The sequence below is a fragment of the Eschrichtius robustus genome, chromosome 3, assembly GCF_028021215.1.
Source record: "Eschrichtius robustus isolate mEscRob2 chromosome 3, mEscRob2.pri, whole genome shotgun sequence".
NCBI lineage: Eukaryota > Metazoa > Chordata > Mammalia > Artiodactyla > Eschrichtiidae > Eschrichtius > Eschrichtius robustus.
In genome coordinates, this window is record NC_090826.1 from 161,308,656 (window position 1) to 161,332,696 (window position 24,041).

The following is a 24,041-nucleotide window of genomic DNA, read 5'->3' on the forward strand; positions in this document are numbered from 1 at the left end:
GATAAATAGTAAGAACCTGATGAAGAGCACAGGGAACTCTATTCAGTACTTTATAATGACCTATATGGGAACAGAATCTAAAAAAGAGTGGATATATGTATATGCATAACTGACTCTGCTTTACAGCAGAAACTAACACAACATTATAAATCAACTATACTCCAATTAAAAAAATGAAAAAAAATAAGAAGAATGAAAAACTGATGTAACCAAAAGCTGGTTCTTTGAGAAAATCAATAAAATTGATACATCTCTAGCCAGATTATTCAGGAAAAGAAAGAAAGAGGATGCAAATAACCAATATCAGGAATGAGAGAGGTAAAATCATTACAGATTCTACAGATACTGGAAGGATCCCAAGGGAGTATTATAAACAACTTTATGTCCATAAAATCAACAACTTATATGAAGTGAACAAATTCCTTGAAAGGTTCAAACACAAAGGTTACTCAAGAAGAAACAGATAACTTGAATATCCTATATCTCTCAAGGAAATTGAATTTGTGGTCAAAAAGCTTTCAATAAGAAAACTCTAGGACCAGATGGTTCACTGGTGAATATGTCTGTAGATACATGTAAAAATTCTAAAAATTTTAGAAACGAATGCCTTCACTCCTTTTCAATAATATTTGCTATCTATAATCTTGGTAATTTTTCCAAATGTCAAGTTACACTGTCTTAATCATTCAGTAGCATCTCTAATTCAAAGAAAAGTAGCAAGAGATAGGGAAAATAACCAAGTATATTTATTAATTCAACTAAAAACCAAAGATGTCACTCTAAATATACAGAATAGAGTTAACAGAATTAGTGTTATTTGAACAAACAGTGGGTAATACTAAGTAATTTCATTTTCATTAACAGGTTTTTAAAAATCAAGTAATACTACATTACCACAAAGCCCTTTGTACTAGGTAGTCTCCAAAAATGGCGGACACTAATTCCTCCAGCCCCGACTCCCTGTATGTACATGCCATTCCTCCTATGAAGAAATGGAGTCAACTTTCCCTCTCCCTGGGCTGGCTTTGTGTCCAGCTTTAAACACAAAATACCATCAAAGTGATAGAGTGCCAGTTCCAGACTTAGCCTTTAAGTCTGGGAGCGTATGCTTTCTCCCTCTTGGAAAAGTTTCATTCTTAAAAGTCAGCTCTCATGCTGTAAGGAAGTCCAGGCTATCTGCTGGAGAGAAAGGCCATATGGAGAGGCCCTGGAATATGAGACATCACATGAAGAGAGAGCTCACTGGAGGAGAACCAAAAATCCAGACATGGGAGAAAGGCTTTCATGGATTTTCCAGCCCAGTCCACGTGCCAGCTGAATGCAGCTGCTTGAAAGGTCCAAGTGAGACCAGCAGAATTGCCCAGGCAAACCACAAAATCAGAAGAAATTATAAACTGTCATTGTTTTAAGATATTAAACTTGGGAACTTTACTTCATAGCAGTGAAGAACTGACAGACATTATTCTCATAACTAAGCCATAATGTTGTTTTTATTGCTCAAAGCTTCATTTCAACAGTACCCACCTAATTTTATATCTAAAAACACCGGAAAATGATACTTGCTGTGTCCCATTACTAAATATCATATAAACTGAAACTGAATTCTGGGGATTAAAAATTAGAAAATAAGCTGTAAATTGCTTTATGACATTTTCACATGAAAAGAAATATATAATAATGAAATACTACTATATTCTTTAAGGATTGTAATTCTTAGGGACAAGGAGGTTTTAAAAAAGGATGACAGCCTTAACGCTAAATTTCATAGCTTTTATCAGTATGTCAATCTTAAAAAAAAAGAGGAATTTACATGGAAACATATTACTAACAAAAATTCACATTACTATATAAAATTTATATTACTATATGATAAAATCAGAAACATTTATCATATCTATTTTGATAGAACTTCGGAAAATTTAAAAAGTATCTTTGATACCAAATGTTCATCTTCAGTGTGGTATACACGGTGATTATCTAGTCTTTACAAATGAAATGTAAACTATTTTCCTCTTTTGGATGGTGTTAAGGGAAAAGATACAAAAAGATTTTAATTAAAAATAAGAGCATAACATACTATTTACAATAGCCAAGATATAGAAGCAAACTAAGTGTCCATCAACACATGAATGGATAAAGATATGATACACACACACACACACACACATACACACACACACAATGGAATATTACTCAGCCATTAAAAAAGAACGAAATAATGCCATTTGCAACAACGTGGATGGACCTAGAGATTATCATACTAAGTGAAGGTAAGTCAGAGAAAGACAACTATTACATCACTTATATGTGGAAACTTTTTAAAAAGTACAAATGAATTATTTCCCAAACAGAAACAGACTCACAGGCATAGCAAACAATCTTATGGTTACCAAAGGGGAAACCAACACAAATTGTAAATCAACTAACACAATACTGTATATCAACTACACTTCAATAAAAAAATTTTTAAAATAAGGGCTGAAACTAGTGCAATATTGTAAATCAACAATATTCCAATTAAAAAAATTTTTTTAAATAAGAGCATGACACTCTCTAGAAAAATTAACCCTCTAAAACCCAAACCTAAGAATTAATTAGGGAAATATTTTACAGAGTTATACTCTTTCTTTTACATAATCTCTAACATATCAATGTGGCTGTTTTACGTTAAGAGATGCATGTGCATATAAAAAAAGTGCTTAATAAGTATATTCAAATCACACACACTAGAATGTAAGAAAAATATTGTCTAGCCCCAAAATTACGTTACAAATATTTATATAGAATTGAAGAGGAATACAAGGGAAAAAAATACAATGGTTTTAGCATATTTGGTCAAAAAAGATTAATTCCACATATATTTACAATGTAAGAGATAAACCAAATAAGGCCCATGGAGTGAAAAGGAGGCTTTCAAGAAGTTCACCTCTCTGCCCGCTTCCTCTAGTGCTTTTGCCCAAGGAAGGGGAAGCTCTAATCTTATCAGTCAACTTCTACAACACTGATTATGCTGCTCCTCCTGCTGGGTAGGAAGTGAGCGATCACTTGATTTCAGCAGGTCTGTTCTTTTATTCCTCTCCTTCTCTGTATACTAGCCATTGTTATCAGTTATGGTAGTCAGGCATTAAGTAAGAAAATTCCAAGAACTGGAATCAGACAAAATGGGAATATAGGAGGTACTGATTATACTTCTTACCTAAGTCATGAGATGATAAACAGCTGTCCCAGAGAGGCCTATATTGGTTACTTGAAAACGAAGCAGAATTTTTATTCCCATCTGACTGTTAATCCTTTTTTGCTGTGCTGCTTCACGTACATGACAGGTTATAGATAATGGCAGCTTGGCAGACCAAGATTAAGCATGCCTGCGCCCTCTAATCCAGCAGACTCCAACCTTTTTGGCACCAGGGATCGGTTTCGTGGAAGACAATTTTAACTTGGACTGGGGGTGGGAGGGATGGTTCAGGCGGTAATGCAAGCGATGGGGAGCAATGGGGAGCGACTCATGAAGCTTCGCTCGCTCACCTCCTGCTGTGCGGCCCGGCGGGGGGTGGGGGTGTGTGGATGGGGGGGTTGGGGACCCTTGCTCTAATCAAATTCCTTTGAAAAATCATCTTTTAATTTAAACAAAGATCAGCACTTGAATCTGGTTGCAAGGGCTTTGCCTCTTCTCTCCCGCACCAGTATCCTTCCCTCTCCAAGAGTTTCAAGCTGCAGAGCAGACACTACGGCAATACTCTTAGCACATCTGTCTGATCCAGGTAACAGAGAGCAGTTAAGACAATTCTCAGCATAGCTACCATAATCAGTAGGTATTCTCTTTATCCTACTGCCCATTTGTCAAAAAGTGAACAAAGAAGAAAATATATTCTGTAAATTATGAGGATATTCATTTTTTAAAAACATCTTTATTGGAGTATAATTGCTTTACAATGGTGTGTTAGTTTCTGCTATATAACAAAGTGAATCAGCTTTACCTAAACATATATCCCCATATCTCCTCCCTCTTGTGTCTCCCTCCCGCCCTCCCTATGACCCCCCCAAGTGGACACAAAGCACCGAGCTGATCTCCCTGTGCTATGCGGCTGCTTCCCACTACCTAGCTATTTTACATTTGGTACTGTATATATGTCCATGCCACTCTCTCATTCGTCCCAGCTTACCCTTCCCCTTCCCCATGTCCTCAAGCCCATTCTCTACATCCGCGTCTTTATTCCTTCCTGTCCTGCTCCTAGGTTATATAGAACCTTTTTTTTTTTTTTTAGATTCCATATACATGTGTTAGCATATGGTATTTGTTTTTCTCTTTCTCTCTTACTTCACTCTGTATGACAGATTCTAGGTCCATCCCCCTCACTACAAATAACTCAATTTCGTTTCTTTTTATGGCTGAGTAATATTCCACTGTATATATGTGCCACATCTTCTTTATCCATTCAACTGTTGATGGACACTTAGGTTGCTTTCATGTCTTGGCTATTGTAAATAGAGCTGCAATGAACATTGTGGTACATGACTCTTTTTGAATTATGGTGTTCTCAGGGTATATGCCCAGTAGTGGGATTGCTGGGTCAAATGGTAGTTCTATTTTTAGTTTTTTAAGGAACCTCCATACTGTTCACCATACTGGCTCTATCAATTTACATTCCCACCAGCAGTGCAGAACGGTTCCCTTTCCTCCACACCCTCACCCTCTCCAGCATTTACTATTTGTAGATTTTTTGATGATGGCCATTCTGACTACTGTAAGGTGATGCCTCATTGTGATTTTGATTTGCATTTCCCTAATGATTAGTGATATTGAGAATCCTTTCATGTGTTTGCTGGCAATCTGTCTATCTCCTTTGGAGAAATGTCTATTTAGGTCTTCTGCCCATTTTTGGATTGGGTTGTTTGTTTTTTTGATATTGAGCTGCCTGTGTATTTTGGAGATTAATCCTTTATCAGTTGCTTCGTTTGCAAATATTTTCTCCCATTCTGAGGGTTGTCTTTTGGTCTTGTTTATGGTTTCCTTTGCTGTGCAAAAGTTTTAAGTTTCATTAGGTCCCATTTGTTTATTTTTGTTTTTATTTCCATTTCTCTAGGAGGTGGGTCAAAAAGGATCTTGCTGTGATTTTTGTCATAGAGTGTTCTGCCTATGTTTTCCTCTAAGAGTTTTATAGTGTCCAGTCTTCCATTTAGGTCTCGAATCCATTTTGAGTTTATTTCTGTGTATGGTGTTAGGGAGTGTTCTAATTTCATTCTTTTACATGTAGCTGTCCAGTTTTCCCAGCACCACTTATTAAAGAGGCTGTCTTTTCTCCATTGTATACTCTTGCCTCTTTTGTCAAAGATAAGGTGACCATAGGTGTGTGGGTTTATTGCTGGGCTTTCTATCCTGTTCCATTGATCTATATTTCTCTTTTTGGGCCAGTACCATACTGTCTTGATTATTGTAGCTTTGTAGTAGAGTCTGAAGTCAGGGAACCTGATTCCTCCAGCTCCATGTTTCTTTCTCAAGATTGCTTTGGCTATTTGGGGTCTTGTGTTTCCATACAAATTGTGAAATGTTTTGTACTAGCTCTGTGAAAAATGCCATTCATAGTTTGATAGGGATTGTACTGAATCTGTAGACTGCTTTGGGTAGTAGAGTCATTTTCACAATGTTGATTCTTCCAATCCAAGAACATGGTATATCTCTCCATCTATTTGTATTTAATTTATTTCATCAGTGTCTTATAGTTTTCTGCATACAGGTCTTTTGTCTCCTTAGGTAGGTTTATTCCTAGGTATTTTATTCTTTTTGTTGCAATGGTAAATGGGAGTGTTTCCTTAATTTCTCCTTCATATTTTTCATCATTAGTGTATAGGAATGCAAGAAATTTCTGTGCATTAATTTTATATCCTGCTACTTTACCAAATTCATTGATTAGCTCTAGTAGTTTTTTGGTAGCATCTCTGAGATTTTCTATGTATAGTATCATGTCATCTGCAAACACTGACAGTTTTACTTCTTCTTTTCTGATTTGGATTCATTTTTTTTTCTTCTCTGATTGCTGTGGCTAAAACTTCCAAAACTATGTTGAATAACAGTGGTGAGAGTGGGCAACCTTGTCTTGTTCTAGATCTTAGTGGAAATGGTTTCAGTTTTTCACCAGTGAGAACGAAGTTGGCTGTGGCATATATGGCCTTTATTATGTTGAGGTAAGTTCCCTTTATGCTCACTTTCTGGAGAGTTTTTATCAGAAATCGGTGTTGAATTTTGTCAAAAGCTTTTTCTTAGGAAAGCTTTTATCGAGATGACCATATGGTTTTTCTCCTTCAATTTGTTAATATGGTGTATCACATTGATTGATTTGTGTATATTGAAAAATCCTTGCATTCCTGGGATAAACCCCACTTGATCATGGTGTATGATCCTTTTAATGTGCTGTTGGATTCTGTTTGCTAGTATTTTGTTGAGGACTTTTGCATCTATGTTCATCAGTGATACTGGTCTGTAGTTTCCTTTTCTTGTGACATCTTTGTCTGGTTTTGCTATCAGGGTGATGGTGGCCTCATAGGATGAGTTTGGGAGTGTTCCTCCCTCTGCTATATTCTGGAAGAGTTTGAGAAGGATAGGTGTTAGCTCTTCTCTAAATGTTTGATAGAATTCGCCTGTGAAGCCATCTGGTCCTGGGCTTTTGTTTGTTGGAAGATTTTTAAATCACAGTTTCAATTTCAGTGCTTGTGATCGGTCTGTTCCTTTTTTCTATTTCTTCCTGGTTCAGTCTCGGAAGGTTGTGCTTTTCTAAGAATTTGTCCACTTTTTCCAGGTTGTCCATTTTACTGGTATATAGTTGCTTGTAGTGATCCCTCATGATCCTTTGTATTTCTGCTGTGTCAGTTGTTACTTCTCCTGTTTCGTTTCTAATGCTATTGATTTGAGTCTTTTCCCTTTTTTTCTTGATGAGTCTGGCTAATGGTTTACCAATTTTGTTTATCTTCTCAAAGAACCAGCTCTTAGTTTTTTTGACCTTAGCTATTGTTTCCTTCATTTCTTTTTCATTTATTTCTGATCTGATCTTTATGATTTCTTTCCTTCTGCTAACTTTGGGGGTTTTTTGTTCTTCTTTCTCTAACTGCTTCAGGTGTAAGGTTAGGTTGTTTATTTGAGATGTTTCTTGTTTCTTGAGGTAGGTGTTGCTATAAACTTCCCTCTTAGCACTGCTTTTGCTGCATCCCATAGGTTTTGGGTCGTCGTGTTTTCATTGTCATTTGTTTCTAGGTATTTTTTGATTTCCTCTTTGACTTCTTCAGTGATGTCTTGGTTATTTAGTAGTATTGTTTAGCCTCCATGTATTTGTATTTTTCACAGATTTTTTCCTATAATTGATATCTAGTCTCATAGCGTTGTGGTCAGAAAAGATACTTGATATGGTTTCAATTTTCTTGAATTTGCCAAGGCTTGATTTGTGACCAAGATATGATCTATCCTGGAGAATGTTCCATGAACACTTGAGAAGAAAGTGTATTCTGTTGTTTTTGGATGGAATGTCCTGTGAACTTCAATTAAGTCCATCTTGTTTAATGTATCATTTAAAGCTTGTGTTTCCTTATTTATTTGTATTTTGGATGATCTGTCCATTGGTGAAAGTGGGGTGTTAAACTCCCCTACTGTGATTGTGTTACTGTCGATTTCCTCTTTTATGGCTGTTAGCATTTGCCTTATGTATTGAGGTGCTCCTATGTTGGGTGCATAAAGATTTACAATTGCTATATCTTCTTCTTGGATTGATCCCTTGATCATTATGTAGTGTCCCTATTTGTCTCTTGTAATAGTCTTTACTTTAAAGTCTATTTTGTCTGATATGAAAATTGCTACTCCAGCTTTCTTCTGATTTCCATTTGCATGGAATATCTTTTTCCATCCCCTCGCTTTCAGTCTGTATGTGCCCCTAGGTCTGAGGTGAGTTTCTTGTAGACAGCATATATACAGGTATTGTTTTTGTATGCATTGAGCCCGTCTATGTCTTTTGGTTGGAGCATTTAATTCATTTATATTTAAGGTAGTTATCGATATGTATGTTCCTATTACCGTTTTCTTAATTGTTTTGGGTTTGTTATTGTAGGTCTTTTCCTTCTCTTGTGTTTCCTGCCTAGAGAAGTTCCTTTAGCATTTGTTTTGTTTTGTTTTTTTAAATTAACTAATTAATTAATTTATTTTTTTGGCTGTGTTGGGTCTTCGTTTCTGTGCGAGGGCTCTCTCTAGTTTCGGCAAGCGGGGGGCACTCTTCATCGTGGTGCACGGGCCTCTCACTATCGCGCCCTCTCTTGTTGCGTAGAATAGGCTCCAGACGCACAGGCTCAGTAACTGTGGCTCACGGCCCTAGTTGCTCCGCGGCATGTGGGATTCTCCCGGACCAGGGCTCGAACCCGCGTCCCCTGCATTGGCAGACAGATTCTCAACCACTGCGCCACCAGGGAAGCCCCAGCATTTGTTTTAAAGCTGGGTTGGTGGTGCTGAATTATCTTAGCTTTTGCTTGTTTGTAAAGGTTTTAATTTCTCTGTCAAATCTGAATGAGATCCTTGCTGGGAGAGTAATCTTGGTTGTAGGTTTTTCCCTTTCATCAGTTTAAATATGTCCTGCTACTCCCTTCTGGCTTGCAGCGTTTCTGCTGAAAGATCAGCTGTTGACCTTGTGGGGATTCCCTTGTATGTTATTTGTTGTTTTTCCTTTGCTGCTTTTAATATTTTTTCTTTTTATTTAATTTTTGATAGTTTGATTAATATGTGTCTTGGCGTGTTTCTCCTTGGATTTATCCTGTATGGGACTCTCTGTGCTTCCTGGACTTGTTTGACTACTTCCTTTCCCATATTAGGGAAGTTGTCAACTATAATCTCTTCAAATATTTTCTCAGTCCCTTTCTTTTTTCTCTTCTTCTTCTGGGACCCCTATAATTCAAATGTTGGTGCATTTAATGTTGTCCAAGGGGTCTCTGAGACTGTCCTCAATTCTTTTCATTCTTTTTTCTTTATTCTGCTCTGCGGCAGTTATTTCCACTATTTTATCTTCCAGGTCACTTATCCATTCTTCTGCCTCAGTTATTCTGCTATTGATTCCTTTAGTTCTTCTAGGTCCTTGTTAAACGTTTCTTGTATTTTTTCCATTCTATTTCCAAGATTTTGGATCATCTTTACTATCACTCCTCTGAATTCTTTTTCAGGTAGACTTCCTATTTCCCCTTCATTTGTCTGGTCTGGTGGGTTTCTACCTTACTCCTTCATCTGCTGTGTGTTTCTCTGTCTTCTCATTTTGCTTAACTTACTGTATTGGGGTCTCCTTTTTTCAGGCTGCAGGTTCATAGTTCCTGTTGTTTTTGGTGTCTGCCCCCAGTGGCTAAGGTTGTTTCAGTGGGTTGTGTAGGCTTCCTGGTAGAGGGGACTGGTGTCTCTGTTTTGGTGGATGAGGCTGGACCTTGTCTTTCTGGTGGGCAGGACCACGTCCAGTGGTGTGTTTTGGGGTGTCTGTGACGTTATTATTATTTTAGGCAGCCTTCCTGCTAATGGGTGGGGTTGTGTTCCTGTCTTGCTAGTTGTTTGACATAGGGTGTCCAGCACTGTAGCTTGCTGGTTGTTGAGTGTAGCTGGCTCTTCACGTTGAGATGGAGATCTCTGAGAGAGCTTTCGCCATTTGATATTACATGGGGCCGGGAGGTCTCCGGTGGACCAATGTCCTGAACTCGGCTCTCCCACCTCAGAGGCTCAGGCCTGACACCTGGCCGGAGCACCAAGCCCCTGTTAGCCAAACGGCCAGGTATGTGGGGAGTTTCTTGCCTTTTGGGAAGTCTGAGGTCTTCTGCCAGCGTTCAGTAGGTGTTCTGTAGGAGCTGTTCGTCATGTAAATGTATTTTTGATGTATTCGTGGGGAGGAAGGTGATCTCCATGCCTTACTCCTCTGCCATCTTGAAGCTATCTCTCAGAGAAGGATATTCTTATCTGAAAATATTTGTGTTTACAATCTAAAATTAAAAATAATCTGAACTTGTACAATTCTTTTTATAACTGACATTCATAAAGGATATATAGCTGACTCTTGAACAACATGGGTTTGAGCTCTGTGGATCCATTTACATGTGGATTTTTTTCTACTGATTTTTTGTGATCCACTGTTGGTTGAATCCTCAAATGAAGAATCACAGATAAAAAACAAGAGTGTATATGGAAGAAATGTTGCATCAGAGGAACCACAGATAGGGAGAACTGGGACACAGAGGGCCGACTATAATTTATAGGCAGATTTTTAACTGTGCAGAGGGCGGCTCACCAAGCCTCTGTGCTGTTCATGTGTCAACTGTAGTTTTAGAGTCATCTTAAGGAAGTGATAGTAATATTTCACCCTTTTGAACCAAGTTATTACGATTGTTATAGCATAGTTAGTGGTACAAATGTTCTTTTTCTGTACTCTTTGTTATTTCAAACTATTTTATACTATTTCATTTTAAATAAAATTTTAAAATTACAATGGAAATAAGATATAGGCTAAATAAGACAATGGACCCCCACCCCCCAAATTCAAAATACTTCTATCAATTTTTCATTTTGGAGACTTAGTTTCAACAAGAGAATTCTAGGAGACTCCACTTTAAAAATATGTGAATGTTTAATTATCTTTATGTGGATAAAGAAGAATACTAGCTAATAATAGCTAATATTCATTGAGCACTTAGTATATACACACTTCACATATATTCTAAACTATATTTTAATCCTCACAACTCTATGAGGTAAGTACCACTGTTATCTTCCTTCTATAGATGAAGGGCCTAAAGGACAGAAGGATTAAGGGACTTTCCCCACAATTACACACATTGTAGACCCAGGACATGAACTCAAGCAGTAGGACAACAGAAACCTCACTTTCTACCAGTATTCTATAATATTAAAATTCTACTGATTTTTCCAAGAGTGCTCTAATATAAAATGAAATTAACTAATATTCAAGCACTGTGTAAATGCAACAATTTGACATACTATTTTGAGAAACAGAGTACAAATATAAGAGAGCCTATCCGTATAATTTTGTTTCTACTATAGCTTGGTTATGTTATGACTATAACAATTATAGAGATTATAGAAGCTCAAGATATGTGAATCAATAAAAAGTAGACTGCATACTGAAGTTGCATAGTGTGTAAAGTCATTATATGCTTGAACAAGATATTTAACTTCTTTAAATATCAGAGGACTCAACTGTAAAATGGGATAACAGTACCTACCTCATATGATTCCTATGAGGATCAAATGAGATAACACATATAAAAGTACTGCTCAGAGCCTAGCACAAAATAAGCATATAATAAATCTTTATAAGTGATAATTAGTGAAGGTGATAAATTCTAAGATAATCAACACTGGTAACAAAACAGGAAAACGTATTATGCTTTAATAATCATTTACAACCAGCCTTAACAGAAAAAGAAGGATCTTCCATAGTTTTCCATTTTTATATCTTTCAAAATGGTTGTCTCTCTTCATTCAAAGTTCTTCTGCAAATTTTCATATTCATTTCCAAAATTCTTACATCTATCAGTAACAGTATTTCTAGTTAGAGTGTTATAAACTTCCCACGTTCAACCTCTACCTGCCTAAATGGCATCTTACTATTAATCTTTGTTATTAAGAAGTTCTACAGCAGTCTAGCTTGTTACTGAACAAGGTAGTTTATTACTCAAAGGGTGAGAATAATCAGGATATGACTTTAAATTTATAAGCATAGTCAAATTTCAAATTAATTGTGTACATGTGCACATACATGAGCAAAAGAAGCTTTTTTCTCTCTGAGAAGGTGGGTAAAGCTAGATTGTATTTTTCTCTTTGCAATAACTGAGGAACAAGGGCAGAGCATTGTTAAGGTGATTCAAAAGAAAACAGAGATACAATTCAACTAACAAATAGAGGATTAGTCTTCAAGGAAGACATACAGGTTCTCAGACATTTGGCCAAGATCAAGTATAGAACATTATTCTAATTAGAATAGAAATTTCTGGTAAGGAAGGGACGATTAACTAAATCTAAGTTGTAACTGTAAAGCTCAGCAAGTTCACATGGTTAGCACATAGGAAAAAGAGGATTTGAACTCAGGCAGTCTAACTCCAAAGAGTTCTTAATCACTGTGTTAATACCAAATTACATGGATCATTACCTTAAGAATTAGCATTTTCCTACCTGAAGATTAATTTAAAATCTATTATAACAAATATATTCCAACATTAAAAATGGCACGTTCATCTATTTTGAATACTTTTACCCTTAATCTTAAAATACCACTTTTTACACAGGGAGTTGCTTTGCAATTTACTATAGCAATGAAAAACATAATTTACAATTCTCATAAATATATAAATTGGCGATTATTATTCTGGAGCACTGAGGGAAGAAAAAATCTGTTTCCCTCATTGGCTCAGAAGCAGCCACTAAAATAAAAAGCTATAATTTCCAAGATTGTTCGCTTTCCTGCTGACATTAGTGAGGCTGGGGCACTAAGCAGAAAGTATACCAGAGCCATTTCACCTTCTGCTTTCAGGAGAACACAGAATGCCAAATAGAAAAGGACCATATTAGGGAAAACACTTTATTTCCAAGTTTCTAAAATAGTATTAAAAACAATAAGGGAAAAATGCAAATTATAAAGTAGTATGACGGCACATCAATCACAACTTCCTAACAAGCCCTTTCAGCATTCAGTGGTAATTGCTGAAACACTGAAATAAAGTGATGTTTCAATTATTTGGTTTTAAACAATGACAGGTTTAAGATTCACCTGATTAAAAACCATCCACACCAATATAATAGCATATCATAAGATAACTGGCTAACAGTTTTTGCAAATGGCAGTTGTTAACATATTTCTTCTACACATATAAATGTTGTGCTGAGGAGGGGAGTAAGATGTTCTTTTCTACCTTTCTTTTATGATGGGTTGTAGAAGCATCCATCTCTTCCTCTCCTATATTATCAATTTGTGAAGTTGGACTACAATTCATTCTCTCCTCTTCTTGCCTCTGGAGTCTGTCTGCTACAGCCTGGATAGCTTCTGTCCATTCTTCCCTACAAAAACAAGAAAAAATTCCCATTAATAAAGAATCATAATGATGCAAATATTTCTCTTTTATAAAATATAAAATCAACACAAAGTCTATTCCAGAGTAATACATAAGCCCCATCTTTACTTCAAGATATACTAGCATTTATTTGGAGGTATATTAACAAAGAAGAAGGAGGAGGAGGAGGAGGAGGAGGAGGGGAGGAGAAGGGGAGAAGGAGAAGACGATTTTAAGAAAACTGACTAAAAATCCTTTTAAAGTATGATTAAATTTTAATTATCTGCACATATCTTATCTATAAAGTATACAGACCCCCAAAAGTTTGCCACACTTTTAAAATGTATTGTTTAGCCATTGTAAGTCCATCACTGACATACTCAGTTTCTTTATTATGGTCCAACAGATGTTCCAAGAAAAAGCTTTCAAAGGCAAAAACTGGACCCAGATCGTAGGTAAGTTTCTGTTCTAAAAAATGATAGGCACAGTTTGTAGCTTAAATAATAAGTCTCAGGAGCAGTAGTATGAAGCTTTTACTTTTTGACACTTGTGCTATCAGATAAAGGATCATTTATTTCCATATAGATAAAATCAGTTTGCAGATTTCTTAAGACAAAGTCTGTTGGAATTGCATTAAATCTGTAGGTCAATCTGGAGGAAATTGCCATCTTAATAAATTAAGTCTTCCAATCCATGAACATGGTATAGCTCTCCATTTATTTAGGTCTTCAATTTTCCAATGCAGTGTTTTGTAATTTTCTGTGAAAACATCTTGTAAATCTTTAATTGAATTTATTTCTAAGTATTCTTTTATGCTATTATGGAAGTTTAAATTTTTTTTTTTCATTTTCTAATTTTTCTTGCTTGTATTTAGAAATACAATTGCTTTTTCTATGTTGACCTTTTATTCTATAGCCTTAGTAAATTCATTTACTATTTCTAACAGCTTTTATTTTTCTGGATTTTCTACAAATACTACCATACTGTCTACAAACAAGAGCAATTTACATCTTCCTTTCCAGTGTGTTTCCTTTTATTTCTTTTTCTTGCCTTATAATGCACTAGAACAGACCATCAGTACAATGTTAAATAAAAGTGGTGAGAGCAGACATTCTTACTTTGTTCCAGATGTTAAGAGAGAAAATATCAAGCCTTTTACCTTTGAGTATTATGTAAGCTGTAGTTTGTAGATACCCTTAATCAAGTTGAGTAAGTTCCCTTGCATTCCTAAGCCAGCTGAGTGTTTTTGTTATGAAAGAGTGTTGAATTTTTTCAAATGCTTCTTCTGCACCTGTTGAAATGACCAGGTAGTTTTCTTTTATCCTATTAATACAGTGAAATTAGTTGAATGATTTTCAGATGTTAATACACCTGAATTCTAGTATAAACTCCATTTAGTCATAATGTATTCACCTTTTTCTTGCATATTTTTTGAATTTGATTTGTCAAACTTTTGTTAAGAAATTTTGCATTGACTATAGTCACAAGTATATTGGGCTACTTCTTTCTTGTTTTTAAATCAATATTTTTAGTGAACTATAGTTGATTTACAATGCTAAGTTTGCTGTACAGCAAAGTAATACAGTTAAATATATATACATGCTTTTTTTTAATGTATTCTTTTCCATTATGGTTTATGATAGGATATTGAACATAGTTCCCTGTGCTATATAGTAGGACTTTGTTGTTTCTCCATTCTATATATAAAAGCTGACATCTGCTAACCCCAACCTGCCTTTCTATCGCTCCCCCAACTCCCTCCCCCTTGGCAACCACCAGTCTGTTCTCTAGGTCTAAGATTCTGATTTTGTTTCATAGATAGGTTCATTTGTGTCATATTTTAGATTCCACATATAAGCGATATCATATTTTGTCTTTCTCTTTCTGACTTACTTCACTTAGTATGATAGTCTCTAGTTGCATCCATGTTGCTGCAAATGGCATTATTTCGTTCTTTTTCATGGCTGAGTAGTATTCCATTGTATATATGTACCACATCTTTATTCATTCATCTGTCGATGGACATTTAGGTTGTTTCTATGTCTTAGCTATTGTGAATAGAGCTGCTATGAACATAGGGGCAGATGGCTTTCTGAATTATACTTTTGTATGAATATATGTCCAGGAGTGGGATTGCTGGATCATATGCTAATTCTGTTTTTAGATTTCTGAGATACCTTCATGCCGTTTTCCACAGTGGCTGCACCAACTTACATTCCCACCAACAATGTAGGAGGGTTCCCTTTCCTCCACACCCTCTCCAGCATTTGTTATTTGTAACTTTTTAATGATGGACATTCTGACTGGTGTGAGGTGGTACCTCATTGTAGTTTTGATTTGCATTTCTCTAATAATTAGCAATGTTGAGCATCTTTTCACATGCCTATTGGTCATCTATATTTGTTCTTTGGAGAAATGTCTATTTACGTCTTCTGCCCATTATTTGACTAGGCTGTTTGTTTTGTTGTTGTTATGAGCTATTTGTATATTTTGGAAATTAAGCTCTTGTTGGTTGCAATATTTGCAAATATTTTCTCCCATTCTTGTAGTTGTCTTTTCATTTTGTTTATCATTTCCTATGCTATGCAAAAGCTTGTAAGTTTGATTAGGTCTCATTTGTTTATTTTTGTTTTTATTTCTATTGCCTTAGGAGACTGACCTAAGAAAACAATGTTAAGATTTATGTCAGAGAATGTTTAGCCTATGATCTCTCCTAGGAGTTTTATGGTGTCATTTCTTATGTTTAAGTCTTTAAGCCATTTTGAGTTTATTTTTGTGTATGGTGAGAGGCTGTGTTCTAATTTCATTGATTTATATGTGGCTGGCCAACTTTCACAACACCACTTGCTGAAGAGACTGTCTTTTCCCTGTTGTATATTCTTGCCCCCTTTGTTGAAGATTAATTGACAATTGGTGTGTGGGTTTATTTCTGGGCTCTCTGTACTGTTCCATTGATCCATATGTCTGATTTTATGCCAATACCACACTGTTTTGATAATTGTAGCTTTGTAGTATTGTCTGAAGTCTGGGAGGGTTATGCCTCCTGCTTTGTTCTTTTTCTTCAGGATTGCTTTGGTCATTCTGGGTCTTTTATGGTTCCATGTGAATTTTAGGATTATTTGTCCTAGTTCTGTGAAAAATGTCATGGGTAATTTGATAGGGATTGCATTAAATCTGTAGATTGCTTTGGATAGTATAGCCATTTTAACAATATTAATTCTTCCAATCCAAGAGCATGGGATATCTTTCCATTTCTTTGAATTATCTTCAATTTCCTTTATTAATGTTTTGTAGTTTTCAGTGTATAAGTCTTTCACCTCCTTGATCAAATTTATTCATAAGTATTTTATTTTGGGGGGTGCAATTTTTAAAGGTATTGTTTTTTTACATTCCCTGATAGTTCATCATTGGTGAAAAGAAATGCAACCAATTTCTGTATGTTAATCTTGTATCCTGCTACCTTGTTGAATTCGTTTATCATTTCTAGTAGTTTTTATGTGAAGTCTTTAGGGTTTTGTATATATAGGATATTATCATCTGCATATAATAACAATTTGACCTCTTCCCTTCCAGTTTGGATACCTTTAATTTCTTCTTCTTGTTTGACTGCCGTGGTTAGGACTTCCAATACTATGTTGAATAGAAGAGGTGAGAGTGGGTATCCTTGTCTTGCTCCAGATTTTAGCAGGAAAGCTTTCAGCTTTTCACCTCTATTATATTGGCTGTAGGTCTGTCATGAAAAACTTTTATTATCTTGAGATATGTTCCCTCTATACCCACTTTTGTAAGAGTTTTAATCATGAATACATGTTGAATTTTGTCAAATGCTTTTTCTGCATCTATTGAGATGATCATGTGGTTTTTGGCTTTTGCTTATGTGGTGTACCACATTGACTGATTTGTGTATGTTGAACCATCCTTGTGAACTTGGGATGAATCCCAAATGGTTATGGTGTATGATCTTTTTATGTGTTGTTGGATTTGGTTTGCTAATATTTTGTTGATATAGTTCTCTCTTCTTATGATGGCACTGACCATTTTTTGGAATGAGGGTGACACTAGCCTTATAAAATGAGAAGGGAAGGGTTCCCACCTCCATTATTTTATGTAATTAATTGTGTAGGCTTGGTAATATTTCCTCTTCAAATATTTGACAGAAGTAAACAGTGAAGCCATCTGGAATTGGAGTTTTTCTTCAGGAAAATTATTTTACTCAAACTCAATACTGTTCATTGATATTGAGCTGTTCAAGTGTGCCAATGTTTTCTAGGGGTCAGTATCAGTAATTTGTGTCTTCCCTCTTTTTTCTATTTTTTCCTAACAATCTTCCAAGACATTTTTTTATTCTATTAAGTATTTTCAAAGAACTAACTTTTGTTTATGGATTATTCCCTATTATTTTTCTGCTTTCTATTTAATTGAATTCTACTCTCTATTGTTTCTTTCTTTCAGATTGCTCTGGGATTAATTTACTCTACTCTTCTACTTTCTTAAGATGGAAACTTAATGACTAGAGAACTTTCTTCTTTTCAAATACAAGCACCTTTGTAGAGGTGATACATTTCCCTCTAAGCACCTTTTTGCATCTATGCTCATCAGTGATATTCGTCTGTAATTTTTTTTCCCCTGATATCTTTGGTGTTGGTATCAGGGTGATGGTGGTCTCCTTGAACGAGTTTGGGAGTGATGCTCCCTCTGCAATTTTTTGGAAGAGTTTGAGAAGTATAGGTGTTAGCTCTTCTCTAAATATTTGATAGAAGTCGCCAGTGAAGTGATCTGGTCCTAGACTTTTGTTTGTTGGAAGATTTTCAATCACAGTTTCAATTTCAGTACCTATGATTGGTCTGTTTATATTTTCTATTTCTTCCCGGTTCAGTCTTGGAAGATTGTACCTTTCCAAGAATTTGTCCATTTCTTCCAGGTTGTCCATTTTATTTGCACAGAGTTGCTTGTATTAGTCTCATGATCCTTTGTATTTCTGTGGTGTCAGTTGTAATTTCTGCTTTTTCATTTCTAACTTTATTGAGTCCTCTCCCTTTTTTTCTTGATGAGTCTGGCAAAAGGTTTAGCAATTTTGTTTATCTTCTGAAAGAACCAACTTTTGTTTTTACTGATCTTTGCTATTGTTTTCTTCGTTTCTATTTCATTTATTTCTGCTCTGATCTTTATGATTTCTTTCCCTATGCTAACTTTGGGTTTCCTTTGTTCTTCTTTCTCTAGTTGCTTTAGGTGTAAGGTTAGACTGTTTATGTGAGATTTTTCTTGTTTCTTGAGGTGAGATTCAATTGCTATAAACTTCCCTCTTAGAACTGCTTTTCCTGTGTTTTGGAAACACAGTTTTGGGTCATTGTGTTTTTGTTGTCATTTGTTTCTATGTATTTTTTTTTTCTTTCCTCTTTGATTTCTTCAGTGATCTCTTGTTTTTTAGCAGCACACTGTTTAGCCTCCATGTGTTTGTGTTTTTTACAGCTTTTTTCCTCTGATTTCTAATCTCATAGTGTTGTGCTCAAAAAAGATACTTGATACGATTTCAATTTTCTTACATTTTCCGAGGCTTGATTTGTGACACAAGATGTGATCTATCTTGTTGAATGTTCCTTGTGTGCTTAAGAAAGTGTATTCTACTGCTTTTGGGTGGAATGTCCTATAAATATCAATTAAATCTATGTGGTCTATTGTGTTATTTAAAGCTTCTGTTTCCTTATTTATTTTCTGTCTGGATGATCTGTCCATTGGTGCACATAGGGTGTTAAAGTCCACCACTATTATTGTGTTACTGTTGATTTCCTCTTTTATGGCTGTTAGCATTTGCCTTATGTACTGAGGTGCTCTTATGTTGGGTGCATAAATATTTATAATTATTATGTTTTCTTCTTGGATTGATCCCTTGATCATTATGTAGTGTCCTTCCTTGTCTCTCGTAACAAGTCTTTATTTTAAAGTCTATTTTATCTGATACGAGTATTGCTACTCCAGCTTTCTTTTGATTTCCATTTGCATGGAATAGCTTTTTCCATCTCCTCACTTTCAGTCTGTATGTATCCCTAGGTCTGAAGTGGATCTCTTGAAGACAGCATATATGGGTCCTGTTTTTGTATCCATTCAGCCAGTCTGTATCTTTGGCTTGGAGCACTTAATCCATTTACATTCAAGGCAATTATTGAAATGTATGTTCCTATTACCATTTTCTTAATTGTTTGGGGTTTGTTTTTGTGGGTCTTTTTCTTCTCTTGTGTTGCGCACCTAGAGAAGTTCCTTTAGCATTTGTTGTAAAGCTGGTTTGGTGGTGCTGAATTCTCTTAGCTTTTGTTTGTCTGTAAAGCTTTTGATTTCTCCATCAAATCTGAATGAGATCCTTGCTGGGTAGAGTAATCTTGCTTGTAGGTTTTTCCCTTTCATCACTTTAAATATATCCTGCCACTGCCTTCTGACCTGCAGTTTCTGCTGAAAAATGAGCTGATAACCTTATAGAGATTCCCTTGTATTTTATTTGTTGCTTTCCCCTTGCTGTTTTTAATTTTTTTTCTTTGAATTTAATTGTTGTTAGTTTGATTAATATGTGTCTTGGTGTGTTTCTCCTAAGGTTTATCCTATATGGGACTCTCTGTGCTTCCTGGACTTGGGTGGCTATTTCCTTTCCCACGTTAGGGAAGTTTTCAACTATAATTTCTTCAGATATTTTCTCAGACCCTTTCTCTTTCTATTCTTCTTTTGGGACCACTATAATTTGTTATGTTGTTGCATTTAATATTGTCCCAGAGGTCTCTAAGACTGTCCTTAGTTCTTTTCATTCTTTATTCTGCTCCTTAGTGGTTATTTCCACCATTCTATCTTCCAGCTCATTTATCCATTCTTCTGTCTCAGTTATTCTGCTATTGATTCCTTCTAGTGTATTTTTCATTTCAGTTATCGTGTTGTTATTCACTGTTTGTTTGGTTTTTAGTTCTACTAGGTCTTTGTTAACCATCTCTTGTATTTTCTTGATCCATGCCTCCATTCTATTTCTGTGACTTTGGATCATCTTTACTATCATTACTCTGTATTCTTTTTCAGGTAGGTTGCCTATTTCCTCTTCTTTTATTTGGTCTTGTAGGTTTTTACCTTGCTCCTCCATCTGTAACAGGTTTTTGTCATCTCTTTTCTTTTTTTGATGGGTGGGGCTGTGTTCCTGTCTTACTGGCTGTTTGGCTTGCGGCATCCAGCACTGGAGTTTGCAGGCAGTTGGGTAGAGCTGGGTCTTGGTGCTGAGATGAGGACCTCCAGGAGACCTCGCTCTGATTAAGATTCCCTGGGGTCTGAGGTTCTCTGTTAGTCCAGCTGTTTGGACTCAGCGCTCCCACCACAGGAGCTCAGGCCCAACCTCCGCCCTGGGAGCCAAGATACCACAATCCATGCATCACAGCAGTCATTTCCAGAGAAGCTTTGGGATTACTGGAATATGTGACATGGACTGAAATGTTATTTAATTAATTTATTTACTTATATCAATTTTAACAGCCTTATTGGAATATAATTAACATATCACACAAAGTACTCCTTTAATGTGAACAAGTCAGTGATATCTAGTATGTTCACAAAATTGTGCAACCATCATCACAACTTAAGCACACTTAAGAACATTTTAATCACCCCAACGAAAAACCCTAACCCTAGGCATCTACCAATGTACTTTCTGTCTGTCTGCCTGTTCTGAGCATTTCACATAAATGGAATCATACAATATATTGTTCTTTACGCCTGGCTTCTTGTGATTTAACAAAATGTTTTTAAGGCTCATCCATGATGTACTTCATTTCTTATTATTTTTGAATAACATCCCATTGTAAAAATGTACCATATTTATTTATCCAGTTGTCAGTTCATGGATATTTCTATTGTTTGTACTTTTTGGCAATTATGAATAATGCTACTATGAACATCATATACAAGTTTTTTTGAGTATACATAAGTTTTTATTTCTTTGTGGTATATACCTAGTAGAGGAATTGCTGGGTCATATGGTAACTCTATATTTAACTTTTGAGGACCTGCCATATTGTTTTCCAAAGCAGCTGTACCATTTTACACTCCAACCAGCACTGTATGAGGCTTCTAATTTCTCCACACTTGTTATTATCTGTCTGTTTTATTGTAGCTATCCCAGTGCGTGTGAAGTGGTATCTCATTGTGACTTTGATTTTTGTTTTCCTGAAGCGAATGATGTTGAGCACCTTCTCATGTGCTCATGGGCTATTTGTATATCTTCTTTGGATAAATTTCTATTCAAATCCTTTGCCCATTTTTTAAATGTCTGATTTGTCTTTTGTATTGAGTTGTAAGATTTCTTTGTACATTCTGGATACAAGTCCCTTATAACGTATACGATTTGCAAACATTTTCTCCCATACTATGGGTTGTCTTTTCACTTTCTTGATAGTGTCCTTTAAAGGATAAAAGTTTTAATTTTGATGATTCCAAATTACCTATTTTTGTTTCTTCTCTTGCTGTGCTTTTTGTATCATACCTAGGAAATCATTGCCTAATCCAAGATTATTAACATTTACATCTATGTTTTCTTCTGAGTGTTTTATAGTTTTAGCTCTTACATTTAGGTTTTTGATCAATTTTTAGTTAATTGTTGTATACAGTGTGAGGTATAGGTCTAAATTCATTCTTTTGCATGTGAACATCCAGTTATCCCAAGACCATTTGTTGAAACATTATTCTTTGCCATTGAATGGCCTTGGCACCCCTGACAATAATCAACTGACCACAGAGATATGAGTTTGTTTCTGGACTCTTCATTCTATTCCATTATCTGGCTACATACTATCCGTATGTCAGTACAATACTGTCTTGACTATAGTAGCTTTGTAGTGGGTTTTGAAATTGGGAAGTGTGAGTACTTGAACTTTGTTCTTTTTCAAGACTGTTCCGTCCATTCTGGGACCCTTTTATTTGTTATTGTTAGAATTCTAGGGTCAGATTGTTAATTTCTGGGGGGAAAGAGCTGTTCAAATTTTGATAGGGATTTTATTGTATCAGTAGGTCTACTAGGGGAGTATTGCCATCTTAACACTAAGTCTTCCAATCCGTGAATGTGAGGTGCCTTTCCACTTATTTAGATCTTCTTTAATTTCACTCAACAATGTTTTGTGTAGTTTACAGTGTACAAGTCTTGTACGTCATTTGTTAAATTTATTCCTAAGTATATTATCCTTTTGATGCTATTGTAAATGGAACTGTTTTCTTAATTTCATTTTTGAATTATTCATTGTAAGTGTATAGAAATACAATTGATTTTTGTATATGATCTTGTATTGTAACCTTGTTGAGCCCCTGTATTAGGTCTAATAGTTTTGTGTGGGGGGCAGGGGTTCTTTAGGATTTTCTTCACACAGGATTATGTTGTCTGCAAATAGAAAAGTTTTACTTCTTTTCCAATGTAGATTCATTTTATTTCTTTCCCTTGCCTAATAGCCCTGTCCAGAACAATGTAGAAAAGAAGTGGTGAGAGATGACATTCTTGCATTGTTCCTGATTTTAGGGGGAAGCATCTCTGCCTTTCACCATTAAGTATGGTGTTAGATGTGGGTTTTTCGTAGATGTCTTATATCAGGTTGAAGATGTTTCTTTCTGTTTCTAGTTTGAGTGTTTTTATCATGAAGGGATGTTGAATTTTGCCCAATGCTTTTTATGCAGCTACTGAGATGATAATGTGGTTTTTGTCCTTTAGTCTATTGATGTGGTATATTTAACTTAATTGAGTCTTAATATTAAATCAATGTTGCATTTCTGGAATAAAACCCACTTGCTCATGCTGTTTAAAAAAAAAAAAAGGCTTGGCTGCGGGGGGTGGGGCTAGGCGGGGGCAGGGCCTAGGCTTAGGTGGGTGGAAGAGGCCCTGGGGGGGATGGTGGTGGGGCGGGGCCTAGGCCCCCAGAGGGGCCTCAGGGTGGTCCCTCCCCCAGCTGTCCCTCAGGGGCACCAGTCCCTTCTTGCCTCTACTTTTCCTCCCTCCCATGCCCCCAGGCCCCACGTGGCTGGAGGGGGCCTTGGAGGGCAGAGGATCAGGTGCTGGACCTCACCAGGCTCCCTGGGCCTGAGTGGGTGGGGGAAATGCTGGCTGTGTTCCCTTCTCATCCTCCCATCCCAAGAAGGTCTCCCTCCATTCCCGCTTATCTCCTCACCATGGGTAGGCCCCTCCCGAGTGGGAACCCCTCACCTCCCCCAGCCGCCCCTCAGGGGCACCAGTCCCCATCTAGCCTCTACTTTTCCTCCCTCTCCCTCCCACGCCCCCAGGACCCATGCAGCCAGAGGGGCCCTCAGAGGGCAGAAGATCAAGCCCTGGACTTCAGCAGACTCCATAGGCCCGAGTGGGCAGGGGAAACACTGGCCGTGTTCCCTTCCAATCCTCTGATCCCTTGAGAGTCTCTCCCTGTCCCTGTTGATCCTCTCTCTGTGAGTGGGCCCCTCCAGGCGTGGGAACTCTTCCCCTCCCCCAGCCACCCCTCAGGGGCACCAGTCCTGTCTGGCCTCCACTTCTCCTCCCCACTCCCTCCCCCAACGTCCTACCCGATCGCTCGGGGGTTCCTCCCATCCCCTCAGGTGTGCGAGCTCCCCCACCAGCGCCTGGTAGGTCCCCTAGCTGTGAGGAGACGAGAACTCCACGTCCTCCTACTCTGCCGTATTGAACCCGCCAGTATCTGTGGTTCTGCATCCTCAGATTCAACCAACTAAGCATTGTGTAGCACTGGAGTACGTATTTATTGAAAAAATATCCACATATAAGTGGAATAGTGCCGTTCGAACCCATATTGTTCAAAGATCAGCTGTAATTTGTAATGGCTCTTTTGAATTTTGTTTTTGACTCAGTGATTACTAAGAGGTATGTTATTCAATTTCCAAACACCTGCAGCTTTTCTGGTTTTCTTATACACTTGATTTCTGATCAATCATTTTATAATCCAGGATTATAAACCAGGATACAATTAATCCTG

The 24,041-nt window shown here is 36.7% G+C and overlaps 1 protein-coding gene across 3 annotated transcripts in view; it reads right to left on the bottom strand.

Annotated features, from left to right (window-relative positions):
• The window catches only part of AKT3 (AKT serine/threonine kinase 3), a 379,319-nt gene that overhangs the window by 163,521 nt on the left and 191,757 nt on the right, over positions 1-24,041 (bottom strand). For all 3 annotated transcript variants that reach the window (XM_068541689.1, XM_068541691.1, XM_068541690.1), the window contains one exon: positions 12,925-13,069. In XM_068541689.1, coding sequence (XP_068397790.1) covers positions 12,925-13,069 — 145 coding nt within the window. The remainder of the gene's footprint in view (positions 1-12,924; positions 13,070-24,041) is intronic.